The sequence below is a fragment of the Hypanus sabinus genome, chromosome 5, assembly GCF_030144855.1.
Source record: "Hypanus sabinus isolate sHypSab1 chromosome 5, sHypSab1.hap1, whole genome shotgun sequence".
Classification (NCBI taxonomy): domain Eukaryota; kingdom Metazoa; phylum Chordata; class Chondrichthyes; order Myliobatiformes; family Dasyatidae; genus Hypanus; species Hypanus sabinus.
This window is the reverse complement of record NC_082710.1, coordinates 43,414,007-43,437,817: the sequence shown is the minus strand read 5'-3', so window position 1 is coordinate 43,437,817 and position 23,811 is coordinate 43,414,007. Positions and strand designations below refer to the sequence as shown.

At 43.1% G+C, this 23,811-nt stretch overlaps 1 protein-coding gene across 1 annotated transcript in view; it reads right to left on the bottom strand.

Moving 5' to 3' along the window:
• Positions 1-294: 294 nt before the first annotated feature.
• The window catches only part of dapk1 (death-associated protein kinase 1), a 188,008-nt gene continuing 164,491 nt past the window's right edge, over positions 295-23,811 (bottom strand). Inside the window, exons 25-26 of the mRNA XM_059969851.1 lie at positions 20,670-20,858; positions 295-2,301 (exon numbers count right to left, since the gene is read on the bottom strand). Coding sequence (XP_059825834.1) covers positions 1,063-2,301; positions 20,670-20,858 — 1,428 coding nt within the window. The 3' untranslated portion in view covers positions 295-1,062. The remainder of the gene's footprint in view (positions 2,302-20,669; positions 20,859-23,811) is intronic.

Below are 23,811 nucleotides of genomic sequence, written 5' to 3'. Positions count from 1 at the left end.
CCTGTAACACTGAAAGCCTTACTGCTTAAGTGCCCAAAATTGGAGCAGAGCACTGCTGAACCAAAAGCCCAAAGACTTCCTTAACATGAAAACCAACAGTATTTTAAAAATACAAATTGCTTTTTAAAGTCCATTTTTCATAATGAAATTGTTTATTAAAAATACTTCAGGTCATAATACTATACTAAAAAGCTAATAAGAATGCGACTGTAAAGATGTAGCATTAAAATAGCATGCTCCCCTATAACTGCATATAAATAGATCAAAAAATTGTAAAGATTTCCCACTATTAAATTTTGCTGTACATCACTAAATTTTTATTATCAATGCACATGAAACTACCACAGACCTTGTTCCCTTTTAAACAATGGATAAACCACATCAATATGAACAGAAGTTGGCCCAAAATGAAGTATACAGTAGGAAAACACAAAAGCCATTCATGGTAACTAATCTGCATGCTCCTTAGTGAAGAGTAATGGGGAGGTAGAAAATTCCTATTTAAAAGCTTTAACAATTATTGGTCTACTTATGTCAGGAAACCCTGAAAAAGGCACTCACATTTGGTTGTCGACTTACATAACAAATTTAATATTGTCAATAGCAAACATTCACCTTTACCCCATGTTCATTGAGAAGCAAGAAAGTGGGTGAGATGATGAAAAACCTGCAATAAAATTCACATTCCTGTGGAGGGTTTCTGCTAAACTCACTTTTGTTAACGGCACAAGAAAGATAGTCCTTACAAATCATATATCTTACACATTGCAATTTGTTAATGCATAAATGACAAATGTATTTCCATTCTATTTTTTTTTAAGTTAAAAACCATCTTGCATTTTAAGAAAGATTAGAGCTGACAACCAATTTAATCAGCAGGTACCAAAGAATGGTGGTTTATCATCTGGTAGTAAACAAGTTCAGTGAATTTCACTGCTGTCTCCTTGTTAAAGGAAGCAAGTTACCACAACTATTCTGGACAATATCTGTACACAAAGAATACATTTCATAAAGTGAGAATTCAGTTAAAATTGCACCTCTCACCAGTTTTGCAGAACATTCTTATCTTGAAACCACTGAACTGATTGAATTATAAGAGGTCCCGCCATTGCAATTGGATATGTAGTTCTCAGGTCCATTGGTATCTAAATTAACTTTAAAAACAGTAGAGGCCTTTAAAAGGAAGTCTGCAGCATCCCGGCGACCCAATCCTCTTAGTTTTGATATTAAAAGCCCCACGGTATTCTCTGGCAAAGCAGCCCACTCAGTCAATACAGCACTGGTTGGACTAGTTGGAAACCTCCCATTTGTTGAAATTCCATTCTGAGTGTTAAGCTTTGCAACAAGATCAACAAGACCCAAGTTTGTAGCCAAGAGGCACCAATCTTTTCCCATGGGATCAGGAGGGTCCAGTAGGCGACTAAGCTTACGTCTTGTAAGTAGATTTAGTTCTGACACGGGGATATCCATTCCTAGGTTCCCTTGGGAATAGACATCAAGGCAACCGAAGCACAGAATGCTGCTGAAATTCTCTTTATAGCCACCCATGGTGTTGGTGAGTGAAGTCTCTTTCTGAGCTTGAGCTCTGAAGAAGTCTCTAGGCTGGTAAACCATTACAGGTTCACTGTGTTCCCTGAGCTGCTGGGGACTCAAATAATGCTTGACAGTCAGGAGTCCAGGTAAAGTAGTCACTATTAGATTATCAATGATACTACAAATGGAATCAAGAAATAAACAACACCTTATTTTTTCTGTTTCTGGTCCCCTTACTTGTACTTCCAAACCTTGACCATGGTTGACCAGGAGGACCATGACTTCAGTCCCCTTGTTGGATATTTTTGATCCGTTGGTCCATAACCTCAAATCCAGCTCTCCTTCAGAGCTTTGCTGATGTACCCATCGACAGAGGTTCACTTGTACTTTGTGGAAAATTCCACATGGAAACGGGGTGACATGTTCAACAGGCACAAAGCGGACTCCTCCATAAACCAGCAACTCATCCTCTTCATCAGTCCAGGATCTGTGCAGGTTTTCCACTTTAATCAATGCTGGAATATCCACCATTGATCCACTGGTCAAGTCCCGTGCACAAATGTCCATTGCATCAAGAATTTGCAGCAACTCTTCTACATCACGCTCTGATACCAAGTGTAGTATGTCTTCTATTGTGTAACGGCCTCTGTAGTGGTGCAAAGCCTTTTGATTTTCATTGGACAAGAGTCTTCCAAGTACGCTGGTACACAACCATCGGGGATCCAAAAGCACAACGTCTTGGATAATTTCACTTTGAAATATGTTAATCTGGCAAAGGCAGAGAAAATTAAAGGAAGGCCATTAATGGATCTGAAATGATCAAATTGGATAAAGCATTAATCATAATTACTTGGATCTCAAAGTTACATCCAGTTCAAAGCCATCATCCAAAATATACAAATTTTAGCTAAATAGATGAACTAGCAATATGCACAGCACACATTGAATTGGATGATTGAACATTCAGGCTTTACACAACTTTGTTTAGGCAATATTAATTGCACTTCAAAGCAATTTGTAGCCACCAGTTACTTAAACTGTAGTACCTTTCAGGTTTTGTTGGGAAAAACCTGAAGCACACGACAGTAGATTAAACATCTGAAGTGAAGAAACAATTTTAACATAGAAAACAGTTAGCACCCAGCAAAACTTCCATATGCAGTAATTGGATAATGATGAGAATTTGGCATGGAATTTTCTGGAAAATCCTGTTACCATTTTGTCATTTATCAGTAAGCAAACTCAGGAATCACACACAAGTACATGACTGTGAAAATCTCAGTATTTCCAAAATTCCATGGCACTTCCTTTTGCCCTGCTAAAGAAGATGATGTACGGTGGACTATAGTTGTAGTTTCTCCACATCCAGCATGTTCTCTCATAATCTCATGTTTCAATCAAGTCACCTCTTATTCTTCTAAATTCTTGTGGAAAAAACCAGTTGTACAAACTCAGAAAGGCAGTGGTTTAATTATTGGGTTTTTGGGTTTTAGGTTTTTGATCCTCCACATCAACCAGACATGAACGGAGAGCGCACTCGAGAGCGATCTGTCACTGGATCGAACTTGGGAACTTCTGATCCCGAGCCCAGCGCTGAAACATACGTTCTTAAGTGTTTTATATGCATAGGAATATAAAATATCACTATATACTAAGACAAACATTTGACTAACTGACACTAAATAATATCAGATGTACCTGTTCCGACTTACTTAGTAAGAGAACTTCCGATTTTTTTCGATCCCTATCCACGATAACCTACGCACATACTCCTGTATACTTTAAACCATCTAGATTACTTATAACACCTAATACAATGTAAATGCTATGTAAAATAGTTGTTATACTGCACTGTTAAGGGAATAATGACAAGAGAAAGGTCTGTACGTGCTCAAACACCAAGTGCTGGAAGAGCACTTCTGGGTTTTCTCGATTCGCGGTAGGTTGAATTCATGCTTGTAGAACTCGCGGATAAGGAGGGCCGACTGTATTTAAGATGTGGTCTCATCAGCACCCTGTATAACTGATGTTCAGCCTCATCACTTCTGCATTTTAATTCTCCTCATAGCAAACAATGGCATTCTGTCAAGATTTCTCATTTATGTGAATTACCTGCTCGTAACCTTTTGCAAATCATACACTAGATCCCACTGCAATACCTCACATTTAGACAAAATGATTTTAACTAAATGCTTGCAACTAATAGGACAACTTTGTGTTTTCAATATCTCCAAAAGCACAGTCACTACAATTTAAGTGTCATGTGGTATACCTGCAAACCTAGACAGTTGTAGTTTATCAAAGTCAATTCGTTAAGTTTCAGGATACTGTGGTTTATTATTTGTCACACTTGCCAAGTGCAAAATTCAATTTATTGTTTCATAAACCAGCACATCACAGGAAAAGGGATACATAACTAAGAATCTTTTGTTGTAGAACTATAAAACATTGCACAACTGCTGTTTTTGTGTTTGTAAGTTACTAAATGAATGGATGAACTTTATTATTGCTACTAGTTACAAAATAGTGGCAAAGATGAATAATGAGGCAGTTATTCATCTTTCATGGGTTCATTTTAAAAGCTCACAGAAATAGATTTATTTTTGTTTACTGATTCATTAGGCTCAGAGGTATTTTGTTGAATAATTAAGTTACGATGTTTGACATGATGATGAATACAACGTTTTGGCTCATGTTGCATTCTGTTGCCAGTTTAGCAATTTCTTAACACAATACATGAACTAGAGGCAGAAGGCACTAGAGTTGAAGCAATAAAGGAAAAGATTGCAGTCATACGGCATCTTGCACAATGGCAAGATAAATAAATTCTCTTTATGGTAATGAAGTATTTTTCAAATGTAATCTCTGTTACAATGTACAGAAAGCACCAAGGCCATGCATAAATTGTTGATTTAGTATTGACCAAAAGATAAAAACTGACCATAGAGTCAGGATTTATACACAGCTCTAACCCTTAGTTTAATGACTCATTTGAAAATCAACACCTCTGATGATGCAGCATCATTTCAATAATCCACTGAACTAAGAACACAGATTGTACACGTGACTCCTGATTCGTAGGTGAGGATTCTCAGCCTTTTCTTAAACCAGCTCTTTTGTTGTGTGACAGTTCATTTACTTCAGGAGTCAAAATTGGATTAACTCAACTGTATAAATTAATCCTTTTTTCTTCCCCACCAGGATATGATACACTAACAAGTTAGAGATATTCATAATGATAAATATGGCTTGAAAAATGCTTTTATCAAGCCTAAATGATTGCAGTTATGCTAACTATCTTTTGTATTCAAATCTGAATTGTTCATCTGTGATTATCTTCCTTTAAAAAGCATTGACTAATAATTTTATTATTTAAACCTGTCAAACACTACCTTCTCTGAGTAACAATGGACATGGACAATGGACAGGTATCTTATGGATAGGGGAATCAAGGGATATGGGGACAAGGCAGGAACCGGGTATTGATAGTAATTGATCAGCCATGATCTCAAAATGGCGGTGCAGGCTCGAGGGGCCGAATGGTCTACTTCTGCACCTATTGTCTATTGAATGCCCCGGGAACTACATCAGGCAGATTACTTAACTGTGGAACCAGCAACATCTGTGAAGTGAGAGAGAAAAGAGATGAAGAAATAAAGTGACATGAGATTTAGTATTCCCCTGCGGACCAAACTGATCTTTGTTCTGCAAAGTGTCTATCATGTGCTCTCTCCAATGTAGAGGGACCCCTTTGGAAGAGTGAATGCAGTGTCCTAAATTGAAGAAATGTAATTCAATTGCTGCTTCATCTGGAAGATTGCTGGATGGTGCAAAAGGGCCAGGTATAACATCTCCTGTGCTTGATGGGAAAATGTCACGTGAAGGCAAGTGTTCTGTGAAGATGGCAGTGTAAACAAGGAAGGGTGGAGGGATTGGGGTGGGGGTGGGAAGAGAGAGCAATTTCTTTGGAATGCTGAAAAGGGGTGTGTTAGGGGTAGGTGTGTCTGGTGCTGGAATCTCATTGAAGATGGAAAACCAAGTGTACACAATTCACAAAATTAATGGATAATCAGTTGAATGTGGAACCTGGGTGATCCTTAATTGCTAGTAACCAAGTCAGGACATTTTTATTTGTTAAAAATTAAGCAAAGTGTGTTTGGAATTGTTATGGTGAATTAGAATCAGGTTTATTGTCAATAGTGACTGGTTGCATCATGGCCTAGTACGACAATTTCAACACCCAGGAAGAAACTGGCTGTAGACAGTGGTGATACAAGCCTCACAACCACTAATATTTATAAATTGCTGTTTCAGAAAGACCAGCGTTGCATGCTATCTTGGACAATGACTCCCATCCACTCCATAATGTACTGGTTCGGCACAGGAATACATTCAGCCAGAGACTCATTCCACCGAGATGTAACACTGAGCATCATAGGAAGTTATTCCTGCCTGTGGCCATCAAACTTTACAACTCCTCCCATGGAGCGTCAGACACCCTGAGCCAATAGGCTGGTCCTGGACTTATTTCCGCTGGGCATGATTAACATTATTATTTATCTATGGTTTTTATATTGCTATATTTCTACACTATTCTTGTTTGGCACGGCTGTAATGAAACCCAATTTTCCTCGGGATCAATAAAGTATGTCTGTCTGTCTAACGTCTACGATCATAAACAGCAGCAGCCTGATATATGCACTCGTATTGCCCAGATGCTCCAGCACAGAATGGAGACCGTGGCAGTGACATGCAAATTTAAGGGGATGTGGCTAGGTCACTTCTGCAAAGTTGATTCGCGCTACAACCTGTCATTGGTGTGAAATGGTTAGCACGCACAGCGGCAAATGTTGCTTTTGATAGCATGTATCACATTCCGAATAAGGACACTGAATAAAACAGACAACTTGAACAACCTCATTCCACATCTAAAACACTATCCTTCCCATTCACTGAAATAACTAAGGTATCATATCACCAGTATCCTAGCAGCCGTCACATTTATCATTTATCAAATTTATCAAACATTTATAAAACATGTTTCTGTAAAACTAGTTTTCTGAAAAAGGGTAATATATAGATTTAATTTTTCAACAGAAATACTGTACTTGGGTGATAATGTATCAACTTTACAATGGGTCAATGTATTGGTGTTTACACCTTGCATAAGCCATCTTTATCTTGCTTATCTATTCTGCTCTCAGATCACAAGAGTTTGTTATCACCTTGCTTTTTCGATTTACAATAGTCACAAGCACATGATTGTCAGGTGCTGTTTAGCAGAGACTGAATATATTTAACTGGAGAATTTCTTCAATAATATAATTTTCCTTTAAACGGGATTACACGCAGCATTTACATTGTCTGCTGCTGAGTGTCAAGGCTTGGAAATAAAAGTCATACTGTATAATTGTGTCCTGACGAAGGGTCTTGACCTGAAACGTTGACTGTACTTCTTGCCTGGCCTGCTGCGTTCCACCAGCATTTGTGTGTGTTGCTGTAAAATTGTTTCATCTTCCCCTATAACCGTGACCTGCATACATAACAGACTAGAACACTGATATTCTCCCATATAACTACTTCTAAATAGAAAGTTCGTAATTGGCAAAAATGCGCTCTACTTTTGCTGCCCAACTATTTTCCTTTGTTGGCAATCCCTGGGGTGAAGGATGATTTGCTTTCACTCTGGCTTTGTTGGTTCCGAGGTGGCTGATAACGACAACATGGGAATTGCTGACTCTTCTACATTGGGGCAGTTGGTAGTAACAGGCAGGCAGATACATATTCCTGATGAAGAGTCTCAGCCCGAAATGTTGACTGTTCATTTCCACGGATGCTGCCCGACCTACTGAGTTCCTCCAGCGTGTTGTGCGTGTTGCTTTGACCCCATCATCTGCAGAATATTTTGTGTTTGTGAGTTACATATTCCTTTTGCCTCTTACAGAGGGACTCTGCGTGCTCTCGATCCATGGTTTCAAGGTTTCTCAGTGCCTGCCCAAATGTTCATTTTCCACTTTGAACAGTCATAGTTAACTACAACACAGAAACAAGTCTTTCAGCCCATCTACTCTGTCCTGAACTATCAGTCGATGCGACGAGGAAGAAATGCACCTGGAGCACTGTCCTCCACACCCCTCCCTTCCATGCACTTGGTCAAACTTCTCTTAAATGTTGAAGTTGACATCACATTCACTATCTCTGCTGGCAGCTTGTTCCACGCACTCACCATTTCTTAGCCCAGTTTTGCAGTTGGTCCACAACGCACTGCCAAGTTTTGATAGCCTTCCTTGCTGTCCACTATGCTCCCAATCTTGATGTCATCTATAAACTTTCTGATATGTTTACTGCATATTATCACCCAGGTTATTGATACAGATCACAAATAACAACAGATACAGTACCAATCCCTGCGGCACACCCAGTCACAAACCTGTAGTCAGAGAGGCAGCCATCTAATACCACTCTCTGGCTTCTCCCATGAATGTCTAAATGCCAAGCGAATGAAGCTTCCTGACCAGCCTCCTACCTAGGCCTTTGTTCATTAGACAACATCTTTCTTTCATCAGCTTTCCTGGTAACCACCTCGAGAAACTCCAAGATTGATTAGACATGCCCTACCATGCACAAAGTCATATTGACTGCCCCTAATCAGTCCCTGTCTACCTAACTATACACTGTTCCCTTCGAATGCCTTCTAAAAACCTGCCCATTACTGCCTTTAACTTCCAAGCTTATCCTTCAGCCTTTTTTAAACACTGGAACAACATCAGGTATTCTCTAATCTTCTTGCAACTCACCCATGGTCAAGGACTTTTGGAATGACCCTACTGCAGATTTTGCAATTTTTGCTCTGGCCTTCACAAGGTCCGAGGGAACGCCTCTCAAGTCCTGGGAATTTATCTACCCTAATTTCCTTCAAGACAGCAGGTGCCTCTTCTTCTGTAATCCAGATTTGGTTCATGACCTAACTGCTGTTTTGCCTCAGTTCTATAGACTGTGTCTGAGTACTGAATAAACATATACGCAAAAAAAAAAATCCATTTAGGATTTCCCCCATCTCTTTTTGGCTTCATGCATAGATGACCACACTGATCTTCAAGAGGACCAATGTTGTCCCTTGCTATCCTTTTGCTCTTAATATCTCTTTACAAGACCCTGTGATTCTCTATCACATTGCCAGCTCGAGCAACCTCATGCCTTCTTTTAGCCCTCCTGGTTTCATTCTTAACAGTTGCCTTGCAGTTCCACACTATTCAACAATCTCATTTGCTCCTTGCTGCTATGCACCTCCTCCCCCTTAACCAGGACCTCAATATCTCTCAAAAACCAAGGTTTCCTAAACCTCTTAGCCTTGCCTGTTATTTTGAAAGGAACACTCAAATTTTCACTTTTGAAGGCCTCCTACTATCAAGCATGCCTTTGCCAGAAAAAAAAACCTGTCCTAATCCACATTTGTTCAGATCCTTTCTGATACCATCAAAATTGGTCTTTCTTTGGAGACAAGACACATCCTTTTCCATAATTACCTTGAAACTAGTGGAATTATGATCACTAGATGCACACGTTTCTTTCAGCCATTCTGTCTCATTTCCGAAAAGGAAATGCAGTTATGTGCTCACTCTAGTTGGGACCGCTATGTATTGATGAAGGAAACTTTCCTGAACATATTTGATAAACTTTCAGTCATGAGCCAAAGGCTCCCAGGAGTAAAAGGGGATGCTGCACTTGTTCATGAAAGCTTCAACCATATCCTTGGCTCTTTACCTCCAATGAAGGGTCTCGGCCCAAAGCATTGGCTCTTTATCCCTTTCCATAGGTGCTGCCTGGCCTGCTGAGTTCCTCCAGCATTTTGCGTGTTACACTTTTCCTCTATCTCCCTGGTAACTTCCCATGACTGTACTGTGGGAATAGACAGTCCCCTTTCAGGAGTATCGTATCAGGTATGCAAACAATGTGACCTAAGAATTCTGGCCTGAGTGAGGGTATTAAGGTATAGGAGGTCACTTGGTTCACTAAGATCATGCTAGGTCTGCTCTACCAATCCATTTGTTTCATCTCCCTATGACCTCCTTAATTAATTTCTCACATCCTAATTTCACTTTAACAGCCATGAACTACTGTTTGCAGTAACCCATTCTGAATCTGACACTAAACAGAAATCCTCAGTCTGAGTGGGGAGGAAAACAGACCAGTCTGTTTAATTTGGACTGAATCTCAAATCTGAATATTCAAGGTACTTCAGAGACTACATCTCCTTCTCAGACTGCCTCATGTTTGATGATGGTTTGAGCGCTTTCAAAATGGGAAGTGATAGCATTTGTTGTTTGACAACAGGTACAACTGTAATTACCTCTACGAGCAAAAGTGGAATGCATCAAACTCAGAAATATTATTGCTTTCTGGTAAGGTGCAGCTCCCAGCAGTTTTTGACGCAGCAGTGTGTGCAAAAGCTTTATGGAACAGCAGCAGTGAAATGATCAGGTATTTCCTCCGGAGTTTGCACTTTTCCAGCTTTGCAACAAAGAGTGCCAGGCAAAGCTAGTCAAATACAGAATAGAGAGTCTTCTGGATCGTTCTCAAGACTATCTCTCTGCAGAGGAAGTCACAGGATTGTACCAACTCCATGGGAATGACGAGGACATGCAGGGAAACTTAATTACCATAATTGGAGTCAATAATACGAAAGTTATACTCAGAACACACTAACTTTGGGTAAGGAGCTGTTCCCAAGACAGAAGGTGCTTAAAAGAATAATGGATTTTTCTCAATATAGTACCTTTATGGACACAAATCAAAGCCCAGTCAGGATTGTTCCTAAAGCATTCGATACAGAGTAAGGCGACATAGTCAGCCACTAGATGCAGTGTGGCAAGAACTAACAGGCCTGACCTCCGACCTCATCCTGGTATCAAAGGGACTGGATACGGATCGGAGGCTCAAATAGCGCACTTTCTTGCTCAGATCGATTAAGAGTTAACGACTGAGACTCCAGGCAAGGGAAGAACTGTACCTTTGCTCCAAAGTCTGTATAAAAATGCCGTGCTCCGTACATGGACCATACCTGTAAGATGTCTAGGCTCCTTTCTTTCTTGGCGGTTGAAATATTCATAAATGTGCTTCCCTCTGAACTGCGTCATTGAAGTCGGTTATCATATACAGTACATACATTACAAAGCATATTGGCATAGTCATCAAAATCTTCATGTGTGGATATGTGGCAGATTTGATGTATTGCTAGGGCAAGTTTATCTTTTAAATACCACCTGCCAACATGCACCTGTGATGCACTAGTGTGGGCATGTGGGTGAGTGAGAGCACTTCACAACTGGTTTAAAGAATGATGAAATTCAGTTCATGAGCAAGAGAACTTGAATATTCTTTGATCAGCCTCTAGTGTGAGAGATGTCTTTAAACAAGCATCTGCAACTCAGCTCAGTGTCAGTTACTTATACTGATCCTTTGTCTGTTGCATAAAATATTAATTTCTGTCCAGGCAACACGAGTGAATCTGCAGTTGCTGGAAATAGATAAAAAAGCACAAAATGCTGGCAGAACTCAGCAGGCCAGACAGCATCTATGGGAGGAGGTAGTGACGACGTTTCGGGCCGAAACCCTTCATCAGGAGTCAGAGAGAAGATCTGAATTTCTTCAGTGTAGGCATCACTGGTAGAGGCTTCGCAGTAGTGAGTTCAAAGGCAACACGAGTGAATCTGCAGATGCTGGAAATAGATAAAAACACAAAATGCTGGCAGAATTTTTTATCTAATTTCTGTACAGGGATGTCTTATCTTTTGGATCTGTGTATCATGTTTCAGGTTTCTAATTGATTTGAAAGATATCAAGCCCCAGACGTTGTTAAAGGAGACAAGAAACCTAATGTTAGAAGGTTTTTCTGAACAAAATACAATGGGTTAAACCTTCAACTGTAAACATCAGTATGTTTTCTTTTAACCAAAGGAGTTTTTAAACTCTGTAGAGAATATCAGGTAAAATGTGGCCTTGCGGTGAAAATTTAGTTACGGTGTCTATAACCAATCAAAATTTAAAAATTGTTTTAGCTTAGTTACACTAAGAATTGTGTTGATAAATCAGTCTAAATTGAAGTGAATAATAATATTTACTTTTTAGCTATGAACATATATTTATATTGTAGCAATGTGCTACACACAGCGCTGAAATAACGACACGCAGTCGGTAAGTCATTTCGAGACAAGTTTATTCAAACTTGGTGGCGCTGGCATTTAATCCCTAGCGCCCGCCCTCTCCGGGCCAAAATGACATCAAAGGTGCATTACCAAAGTCTCCCCCCACGCGCTGGCTATTTGTGAGCCGGTTCACCTGCGCAGAAAGTGGATCGCCACATAACCTCCCCCCACCCCCCCCAGAACCGGCAATACAACCCCCAATGTCCACAGTCTGGATCAGCCTCTGTTTCGGAGGTCTGCCTCTGCGCTGCGGTGCCTGAACCTCGACTGGCTGCACCGTCCACATGGGCTGGTTTGAGTTGGTCCACTGTGAAAACCTCCTGTCTCCCCCCAATTTCCAGAACGTACGTGGACCCGTTGTTGTTGATCAACTTGAACGGCCCCTCATATGGCCGCTGTAGCGGTGCCCGGTGTCCGCCCCTTCGTACAAACACAAACTTACAGTCCTGCAGGTCTTTGGGTACATGGGTCGGGGTCCATCCGTGCTGTGAAGTTAGTACGGGGTCCAGGTTGCTGAGCCTTTTGCGTAGTCTGTCCAGGACTGCTGCGGGTTCTTCCTCTTATCCTGTTGGGGCTGGTATAAACTCTCCTGGGACGGCCAGGGGTGCGCCGTACACCAACTCGGCCGATGAGGCGTGCAGATCTTCTTTGGGCACTGTGCTAATTCCAAGCAGGACCCAGGGAAGCTCGTCCACCCAGTTAGGTCATCTCAGGCTGGCCACCAGTGCCGACTTCAAGTGACGGTGGAAGCGTTCCACTAGTCCGTTTGACTGTGGGTGGTAGGCAGTAGTGTGGTGTAGCTGCGTTCCCAACAGGCTGGCCACAGCCGACCACAGGCTGGAGGTGAACTGGGTGCCTCTGTCGGAGGTAATGTGGGCCGGTACCCTGAAGCGTGCTACCCAGGTTGCAGTCAGTGCTCGGGCGTAGGAATCGGCAGATGTGTCGGTGAGCAGGACCACCTCTGGCCACCTTGTGAACTGGTCTACCATAGTTAGGAGGTACCGCGCTCCTCGGGACACTGGTAGGGGGCCCACGATATCCACATGAATGTGGTCGAACCTCCGGCGGGTGGGTTCGAACTGCTGCGGCTGGGCTTTAGTGTGCCGCTGCACCTTGGCTGTTTGGCACTGTGTGCACGTTCTGGCCCATTCACTGACCTGCTTGCGAAGTCCATGCCACGTGAACTTGCTGGAGACCAGCCGGACGGTTGTCCTGATAGATGGGTGCGCCAAACCGTGTATGGAGTCGAAAACTCGCCGCCTCTAGGCTGCCGGGACGATGGGCGAGGTTGGCCAGTAGCCACATCGCACAGGAGGGTCCTATCACCTGGCCTACGAGAAAGTCCTGCAGCTGCAAACCCGAGACTGCGGTCCTGTAGCTGGGCATCTCGTCGTCTGCCTGCTGCGCCTCTGCCAGTGCTCCACCCCCAGGGACAGGGCCTGGACAGCTGGTCTGGAGAGTGCATCTTCCACGACGTTGTCCTTCCCTGAGACATGCTGGATGTCTGTTGTGTACTCAGAGATGTAGGACAGATGTCGCTGCTGGTGAGCCGACCAGGGATCAGACACCTTTGTGAACGTGAAGGTCAACGGTTTGTGGTTTGTGAACGCGGCGAACGGCCTGCCTTCTAAGAAGTAACTGAAATGCCGTTTTGCCAGATACAGTGCCAACAGCTCCCGGTCAAAAGCACTGTACTTGAGTTCGGGTGGTCGTAGGTGCTTGCTGAAGAATGCCAGGGGTTGCCAGCACCCCTCGATGAGCTGCTCCAGCACCCCACCGACTGCTGTGTCGGATGCGTCCACCGTGAGTGCGTTCGGAACGTCCGTTCTGGGGTGCACCAGCATCGCGGCATCTGCCAAGGCTTCCTTGGCTTTAACGAAAGCTGCCACGGCCTCCTCGTCCCAAGTAATGTCCTTGCCTTTACCCGACATCAGGGTTTATAAAGGGCACATGATACAGGCTGCTGAGGGGAGGAAACGGTGGTAGAAGTTCACCATACCAACAAACTCCTGTAGGCCTTTGACTGTGTTGGGCCGGGCAAAGTGGTGGATCGCGTCTACCTTGGCGGACAGAGGTCCTGCCCCGTCTTTGGTAATCCTGTGGCCCAGGAAGTCAATGGTATCGAGACCAAACTGACATTTGGCTGGGTTGATCGTGAGGCCAAAATCACTCAGGCGGGAGTAGAGCTGGCGGAGGTGGGACAGATGCTCCTGACAACAACTGCTGGCTATAAGGATGTCGTCCAAATAGATGAACACAAAGTCCAGGTCGCGTCCCACCACATCCATTAGCTGCTGGAACATCTGTGCGGCATTCTTCAGGCCGAATGGCATTCGGAGGAACTCGAACAGGCCGAACGGGGTGATGAGTGCTGTTTTGGGGATGTCTTCAGGGTGCACCGGGATTTGATGGTATCCCTGGATGAGGTCTACTTTGGAAAATATTCTTGCCCCGTGCAGGTTTGCTGCAAAGTCCTGTATGTGTGGCACGGGGTAGCAGTCGGGAGTTGCAGCCTCGTTCAGTCTGCGGTAGTCGCTGCATGGTCTCCAACCCCCGGCTGCTTTGGGCACCATGTGCAGGGGGGAGGCCCATGGGCTGTCGGACCTCCGTACGATCCCCAATTCCTCCATCCTCTTGAACTCCTCCTTCGCCAGCCAGAGCTTGTTCGGGGGGAGCCTTTGTGCGGGGGCATGGAGGGGTGGTCCCTGGGACAGAATGTGGTGCTGTACCCCGTGTCTGGGCATGGCTGCCGTGAATTGCGGTGCCAGAATCAATGGAAAGTGCGCCAGGATTCTGGTGAATTCGTTGTCCGACAGCGTGATGGAGTCCAGGTGTGGGGCTGACAACTTGGCTTCACTCAGGGAGAACGTCTGGAAAGTCTCGGCATGTACTAGTCTTTTCCCTTGCGTCGACCAGCAGGCTGTGAGCTCGCAAAATGTCCGCCCCCAGGAGTGGTTGGGCCACAGTGGCCAGTGTGAAGTCCCACGTGAACTGGCTGGCGACGAACTGCAGCTCCACTGTGCGGGTGCCGTAGGTCCATATTGTGCTGCCGTTTGCAGCCCTCAGGGTGGGTCCTGGCTTCCTGTTGCGGGTGTCGTACCCCGTCGGGGGCAAAATGCTGATTTCCGCTCTGATGTCGACCAAGAAGCGGTGTCCCGACTGTTTGTCCCAGACGTACAAGAGGCTGTCCTGGTGGCCAGCCGTCATAGTCATTAGTGGCAGCTGGCCCTGGCCTTGGCCCTTGCAGGGCGGATGACAATGGCAGGCTTTTGTGCCCCACCGCTGGTGGTAGAATCACCACTGTTCACTGGCCTCCTCACTCCTGCGTCTGTGTTGTGTGCGCCCCCCTGCCAGGCCTGGTCTGGTCCGCTGTTGGGCGCATGGCCTGGTAATCTGACTGACGGATGCCACACTCTCCCTCTTGGCTTTCCACAGCACGTCTGCCCGGGCCGCCACCTTCCGGGGGTCGCTGAAATCTGCGCCGGCCAGCAGCAGATGAATGTCTTTCTTTCTAAATCTTTTTATTAATATTAATAATATGGACAGAATACAGATGATATATTGATAAAGAAATTACCAACATACACATTCCATTACATATGAAAAAAAAACATACATAATAGTTACAATATAAATGAGTTTACCAAGACATAAGCCATAAGATATATGTATGGACATAGTAAATCTAAATATTTCATAATGTATAATATAAAAAAAACAGAAAAAAGAAAGAAAAAAAAAACAAAAAAAAATTTATATAATGCAGAACTAACTAATCTAATCTAATAACTATAGCTAATAAGTAATATAAAAGAAAAAAAAAACAAACAAAAGAGAAGGAAAAAAAAAGTGGGCTGTTTATAATATCTCACAAAAATAAGTATTCATCAATGCCATCACTTCCGGTCCTCTCAAAATCCATAAGCTAAAAGCTGGGAAATCAAATGTACTTGGCAAAGGGTCATATTACATCATATGAAATGGTCTCCATAACTTTTCAAATTTAATAGAAGTCTCAAAAGTACCACTTCTAATTTTTTCTAAATTTAAACATAACATAGTTTGAGAGAACCAATTAAATACAGTGGGAGGATCAATTTCTTTCCAATTCAACAATATAGATCTTCTAGCCATCAAAGTTAGAAATGCAATCATTCGACGGGCTGAAGAAGATAAATGCTGTGAATCTAACATTGGTAAACCAAAAATTGCGGTAATAGGATGAGGTTGTAAATCAATATTCAAAACCGCAGATATAATATCAAAAATATCTTTCCAATATTTCTCCAAAAATGAATACGACCAAAACATGTGAGTTAAAGACGCAATTTCAGAATGACATCTATCACAAAAAGGACTTATATGAGAGTAAAAATGAGCTAATTTATCCTTGGACATATGGGCCCTATGTACAACCTTAAATTGTATTAGTGAATGTTTGGCACATAACGATGATGTATTAACTAATTGAAGAATTCTATCCCAATTCTCACTAGAAATACTAAAACTAAGCTCTCTTTCCCAATCCTGTTTAGTCTTATAAAGGGGCTCTGAACGTAAGCAGATGAATGTCCTCGGGCAGCTGCTTTAGGAACGCTTGCTCGAACATGAGGCAGGGCTTGTGTCCGTCAGTCAGGGCCAGCATCTCGTTCATCAATGCTGACGGCAGTCTGTCTCCCAAACCGTCCAGGTGAAGCAGGTGGGCACCCCACTCACGCCGTGAGAGGCCAAAGGTCTCAATGAGCAGCGCTTTGAATGCTTCATATTTGCCTTCTTCCAGATATGAAATCTGCAACCTGGGCGGCCGTCTCCTGGTCAAGGGCGCTCACCATGTGATAGTAATGTGTGGGATCAGAAGATATCTGCTGAATCTGGAACTGGGCTTCTGCTTGGCTAAACCACACGCGTGGTCGCAGCGTCCAGAAAGTCGGCAGTTTTAGCGAAACTGCGTGAACAGATGAAGAGTCGGTCATCTTGCTGGTCCTTGTGTGGCCGTTCCCCTTACTAACAGGTTTACCCCCAGGGTTGGGAGGATACCTGTTAGCTTCAGGGGCTAGGAATCGGAAGCCCGTCAGCTTTGGCTGGGTTTGCAGGTTGTTATTTCCTACAAGGTGAAACCTAACATCGTGATGGCTGGTGAAGCTTCGCTCCGAGATGAGCTCAATGCCTTTTATGTGTGCTTTGAAAGGGAGAATGAAATGACAATTATGCGAATCCAGGCGACCCTGTGATATGTCCAGAGGCTGAAGTCAGAACATCTGATGGCGTACCTGGTAGGGCACTGAAAACCTGTACCAATCAACTGGACGTGTCCAAGGACATCTTCAACCTCTCACTGCTACAGGAGGTGGTTCCCTCCTGCTTCAAAAGGGCGTCAATCATACCAGTGCCCAGGAAGAATGGGGTGAGCTGTCTTAATGGCTATCGCCCAGTTGCACTCACATCTACTGTGAAGTACTTTGAGAAGCTGGTTATGGCTAGAATTAATTCCTGCCCAAGCAAGGACCTGGACTCACTGCAATTTGCCTTTTACCACAACAGGTCTGCTTGCAGATGCTATCTCACTGGCTCTCTACTTAGCCTTGGGCCACCAGGATAAAAGCAGTACCTATATCAGGCGGCTGTGTATTGACTACATACAACTCAATATTCAACACCATCATCACCTCAGTACTAATCAACAAGATTCAAAACCTGGGCCTCTGGATAACCCTTTGTACTGGATTCTTGACCTTCTCATCAGGAGACACAAGGCAGTGTTGACTGGAAATAGCATCTCCTCTTTGCTGACAATCAACACCGGCTGACTTCACATAAACCTGCTGCTCTACTCTCTCTGCACCCATGACTATGTGGCTAGGGACAGTTCACGTCCCATCTATAAATTTGCTGATGACACATCTGTTCTTGTCAGAATTTCAGATGTGGACGAGGAGGCACACAGGAGCAATAGAGATCAGCTGGTTGAGTGTTGTCGCAACTCAAAGTCTTAAGATCAAGGAACGATTGTAGACTTCAGGAAGGGGAAGTTGAGGGAACACAAACCATTTCTCAGAGAGGGGTGAGCAGCTTCAGGTTTTCTGGGTATCAGCATCTCTGACGCTCTATCCTGTGTCCAATATATTGATGCAATTATGGAGAAAGTATGCTAGCAGCTTTATTTCGTAAGAATTATGAGGAGATTTGGTGCATCATCAAAGACTTGAGCAAATTTCTACAGATGTACCCTGAAAAGCATTCTAACTGGTTGTATCACCGTCTGGTATGGGTGGGGGGAACTGCACAACATTGGAGAAGTTGCAGAGGTTGGCATACTCAGCCAGCTCCATCATGGGCACGAGCCTCAACAGTATCGAGGACATCCTCAACAGGTCAAGCCTCAAAAAGGCAACATCCATTATTAAGCACCCCAACACCCAAGACGTGTTTCTTTCTTATTACAACCAAAGAGGAGGTACAGGAGACAGGAGACACACACTCAATGTTTTAAGAATGGCTTCTAACCGTCCACATATCTGAATGGACAATGAACCAACCAACCCATGAACACAGCTTCACAACTTCTTGCTCTCTTTTTGCACGACTTATTTAATATTTTTATATTTCTCATTATAACATAGCATTTAGATGTATTGCACTGTAATGCTGCTGCAAAACAACAAATTTCATGACATATTGTATTAAACCTAATTCTGACTCTGACGTGTATAGGTAAAATGAAGAATGAAGTCCTGCAGAATCAGTGTAGGGAGTCAGGTACAAATTTAAAAGGGCTAAGAAGGTAAAAGGTGGGGGTCTGAGATTCATGATAAACTCTTCGTGGTGCTTGGACATAGTGGTCTTGTCACACTCTTGTTCTCCCGACCTGAAACATCTCACGATTAAGTGCTGATCATTCTCCTTACTGAGAACATTCCCCTCCATGATACTGACCGCAGTTTACATACAGCAGAAGGTTAATGATAAGGGAACACTCGGGGTGTTACGTGCAGTGATTAGCAAATAAGAAACAGCCTACCCAGATGCCTTTCAAATCATCGTCAGGGACTTCAATCAAGCTTGTTTGAAGAAATCTCTGCCCAATTATCACCTGCAGTACAAGAGGTCCCAGGACACTCGACCACTGTTATAGTCCGATTAAAAATGCCTTTATTGCATCCGTAGACTGCATTTTGGAAAATGTGACCATCATTCTGCCTGCATATAAGCAGAGGCAAAAGAGCCAGACTCCAGAGATTAAGGATAACAAAATGGTGGCCACAGCAGGCAGAGGAGTGGCTACAGGATTGCTTTGAATCAGTACCTGCAAGAAAATTAATCTCAGCGTTTGATAATAAATTGTCTATGAACTTCGAAGAAGCAAGATCTTGAACGTAGTTACCTCCAGATTACTCCCAGTGCCATGTGGTGGCAAGGACAGAAGATGGCAGAAATGCCAGATGAATTTGTGGCTGAGGAGCTGGGGCGGGGAACAGGGATTCAGGTTTTTGGGAGCACTGCAATCTCTTCTGGTGACCCACGTAAGAGGGACAGATTGCACTTGAGCCAGAGAGAGACGAATAACTTGCAAGTGCTACGCAAGAGGGTTTAAACTAAATTGGCAGGGGCACTGAATATAGGATTTGGGAAAGTACATTGCAGTTGTCTGAGTCATAGTTAAAAGTACTGTGTACAATTTTGGTCACCTTGCTATAAGAAATACATAGTTAAGCTGGGAAGAGTGGACAATGCCAGGACTAAAAGGCCTCCGTTTGCAGGGAAAGGTTGGCCTGGCGAGGGGTTCATTCCTAAATCAGGGGCACATTGTAGAAATACTAAAAATTATGAGAGGCATGGTGGATGGTAATCAACTGCTCCCCATGGTCAACAAGTCCAAAACTAGGAGGAATTGATATAGGGTGAGAAAGAAAAGATTTAAAAGGAACATGAGGGAAAATGCTTTCCACAGAGGGTGGAGAGTGCATAGAATAAGCCACCATAAGAAATGGCTGTGGTAGGGACAATAGTAGCATTTAAGAAGCAGTTGGATAAGTACGTGGAGGGGTGGCGGTTCAAGGGATAGGGGTAAATGCAGGAATTTGAGACCAGCTGGCTGGACACTGTGGTTAGCAGAGACTTGGTGGGCTGAAGGGCCTGTGACCGTACCGCACTGCTCTCACTCTTTGACATTTAAAATGGCAACATAAATCACTTTTGAAACTTAATTTTATCAGCTATTTACATACCATAAATTTCTACAGTACACTCGGTGTCCATTTTAATTAGGCATCTTCTGTACCCAATTAACGTGGCCACTGAGTCTATGTTTATGAGTTTTTTGCTGCTGTGGCTCCTCCACTTTCAGATTCGACGTGTTGTGCATTCAGGGACGCTCTTCTGTACACCACTGTCGTAATGCACGGTCATTTGAGTTACTGTCGCCTTCCTGTCAGCCTGCACCAGTCTGGCCATTTTTCTCTAAACTCTCTCATTAACAAGGCCTTCTTGCTCACAGAACTACTGTTCACTGGATGTTTCTTGTTTCTCACGCCATTCTCTGTAAACTCTGGAGAACTGTTGTGCATGGAAATCCCTGAAGATCAGCAGTTTCTGGGACACTCAAACCCCCGGCTGGTACCAACAATCAGTCCACAGTCATATTCACTTAGATCACATTTCTTCCCCATTCTGATGTTTGGTCTGAACACAGACTGTTAATCTTGACCATATATATGCATGTTTTTAGGAACTGAGTTGCTGTTATGTTAATGGTTGATTATATATTTGCATCAATGAGGTTACCTAATAATATGGCCACTGAGTATATGCATCAATTAGGTTTGCAATAATGGGAAAGTGGGTGGGTAGAAAATCTCAGTCAGTTTTCAAACCATGAATTAGCCATAAAGTTCACTGTTTCTAGACTTGATTCACCTACGAAGACACACTTACTTCTCCCAAACTGTGCAGCTGCTGAGCCGTCTCCCTCAGGTCCTCCTCACTCACTAACGGGTTAATTTGCTCCTGGACATCGTACACAAACTGTTGCCATGACATAAATTGGTTTGGCCCATTTTGCTTCCTCCAGGAAGGTAAAGTAGAGATGATTTTCTCACAAAGGAAGGTCAAGGGCAGGCAATCCTAAAACAAAATTTCAAAGCACAGTGCTGTGTCAATGTTTATCAGAATTTTAGAACATTGTAAGCAGATTTTGAAACAAATATTTTAGTTTATCCATACACTGACAACTAACTGAAGCAAATCAATGTAAATCATATTGTTCTTTAAAATTCTAATTCCACCATTGTCCTTGAGGTGATCATTTTCATTATTCTCATCAGCAACATCAGGACAGTTCTGGAGATGTCACTCCCTTATACTTGAGAATTTAGGTAGTGAACTTCTTTCATATCTCACCCACTGCTTGGGTATTAAAGCAGTGTTCAGTCTGGCAATCCCATGTTGCTGCCTCAGGTTTCCTCAAATCAATCAGCAAAAGGCAAACAGAAGCCGGAAACTTTGTTTTTAACCTTCATCCTTAATTCTGTTTGCCTTTCTGATTTCTATGGCTTAGGACCTTAGGAAGTGAAATATTCACACAAAGAAATGGACTGGCAGCATTAGTAAATTTGTCAATCCTTTGTTGAGGGGTTTTGCAATGGGAAAAGATCACTTTTCTTGAGGTCTTTCCCTCCCCATAAGGTAGGGATATTTTAGTTTTAAAGGCAGTTTCATGATAAACCACATGACGATTATCACATGCAAACACTGAGTTTCTTTTTGAACAGCAAACTAAAAATAAATGGTTCTTCATCAGAATACTGTTGGATGCACTACTTGGAAATGGCTGAGTCATCTGTCTTTCTGGGTAACATATCTGATGCGGACGTTGGTGACCATGGTTTTCCATACAGATCTATCCCTTGTTCTTTGGATGACTTCCATTTCCATACTAGTTACATCCAAGAAATCATGACAATGCTTTCAACATCTGTATTTAGAGACAGCACTGAAACAAGCCCTTGTATCCCATCAAGTGTGCATTGCCCAATTACACATACATGACCAATGATCCTACTAACCCGTATATCTTTGGAAAGCAGGAGGATCAGTGCTTGTTGCCGCTTACGCGTGGGGGGGGGGGGGGTGGGAGAAAGGACTTTGGGGTTCTCACGTTCAACTGTCGTTCATTCTTTGGGGGCACTTCTCTGTTTTTGTGGATGTTTGCGAAGAAAAAAGCATTTCAGGATGTATATTGTAAACATTTCTCTGACATAAATTGGACCTTTGAACCTTTGGATTTGGAGCTCCCAGAAAAGACCCATGTGGTGGCGGGAAGAGTGCACAAACACCAAACAGACAGTGACGGAAATAGAATCCAAGGTGCTGGTGCTGTAATAACATTACACTACAGTGCCACCCACCATTTGTGTAATAAAAGTGGAGAGTACGAGAAGCTAAACAGGGGTTTACTGTTGTCTAATTAATTGTGGAGGGGAACTGCACAAACACACATCATATTGGAGCAGGATAGTCTCTCACTCAGAAGAACTGCATAGGTCAAATAGCTTCCTCACATATGTTTGCAGGCATACAGAAATCCTGCTGACAGTTTTCTAAGCTTTCTGAGCTGCTTTATGGCGCAACAGGTCACAGCTAGCTATGTGATTTGCACAACAATTAAGTAGAATCATGAGTAACAAACTTCTTTTAAGTGTCATGGATCATGAGCTAGAACAGGGGTGGGCAAACTTTTTGACTTGTGGGCCACAAAGGGTTCTAAAATTTGACAGAGGGGCCGGACCAGGAGCAGATGGACGGAGTGTTTTGGTAATACACCTCATAAGAGAAAATATCATGGGATATGTAGAAAACATGTGCTTTAATTTCAATTGAAAATGAACAAATGCATGACAACAAAATGTCTGTCTTTGAAGTCCCATGGTATTTAGCTATTTATTGAAATGACTTTTAAAACACTGAAAATTAAATGAATAAAATACAGCTTTTTTTTAATAGTAATAGTTATTATTTTAAAGCACTGAAAATTCTGTTATCCTTCAAGATATTATCATCATCCCTCTCCTCCTGACTGTCTTTATTTCAAAGACGGTAGGAGATGCAGGTCTACTTGTCCTGCTCCTTCTTATTCAATTGTCCCCTGTGCCAAAACTCGACAACGACCAGCACAAGGACAGAACAGTGAGAGCGCGCCAGTATGCGGAGCGCGTTATTTGATCTGGAGCGCATTTTTTATTTTGAGAATGTACGTGCATCTGTGCACTACTCATGTCCATCACTTAACAGAAATGACATGTAACATGTAAGGCTTATTGAAAAAAATATTTTCAAATGCATTTTTTACATAACACAACGAAGAAACTTATTTTTAATTTCAGTGGGAACAGTGTTGTTGGTCTCCCTTTTTAGCCAGGGCATCAAAGTCTGGATTTAGTTTTGTTGTGGCGATTCTCAGGATGGATCTGAGGTGTTGGTCAGTTAACTTGGATCTGTGGCTGGCTTTGTTGATGTTCATGACGCTGAACGCCTGTTCACACAAATAGGTCGAGCCGAACAAAGAGTAAAGCGCAAATGTGGAGTAATACGCTGCACCTCAACAGAGGTCAATGTATATAGAGTGCGTCATCTATTGGGAAAACGCCAGAATTGCGGGGAAAAAACGTTAACAAGGTTTATTAATATAATTTCATCAAGTTCTGCGGGCCGGATTAAAAAGCTTAACGGGCCGCATATGGCCCTCGGGCTGTAGTTTGCCCATGCCTGAGCTAGAACTTTAATACTTCCCTACTCAAATTCTAGCATGCTTATATTTTGTCTGAGTAGCCTCTAACCTGATGGCATGAATATTGGTTTCTCCTTCTGGTCAAGGAAATTCCTTCCCACTCCCTTCTTCCTCTACGGGCCACTAGTCCCTACTTCCAGCACATAATCCTCCATTACTTCCGCCATCTCCAACAGGATCCCACCACCAAGCACACCTTTCCCTCCCCCCACTTTCTGCTTTCCTCAGGGATCGCTCCCTACGCGGCTTCCTTGTCCTTTCATCCCTCCACACTGATCTCCCTTCTGGTAC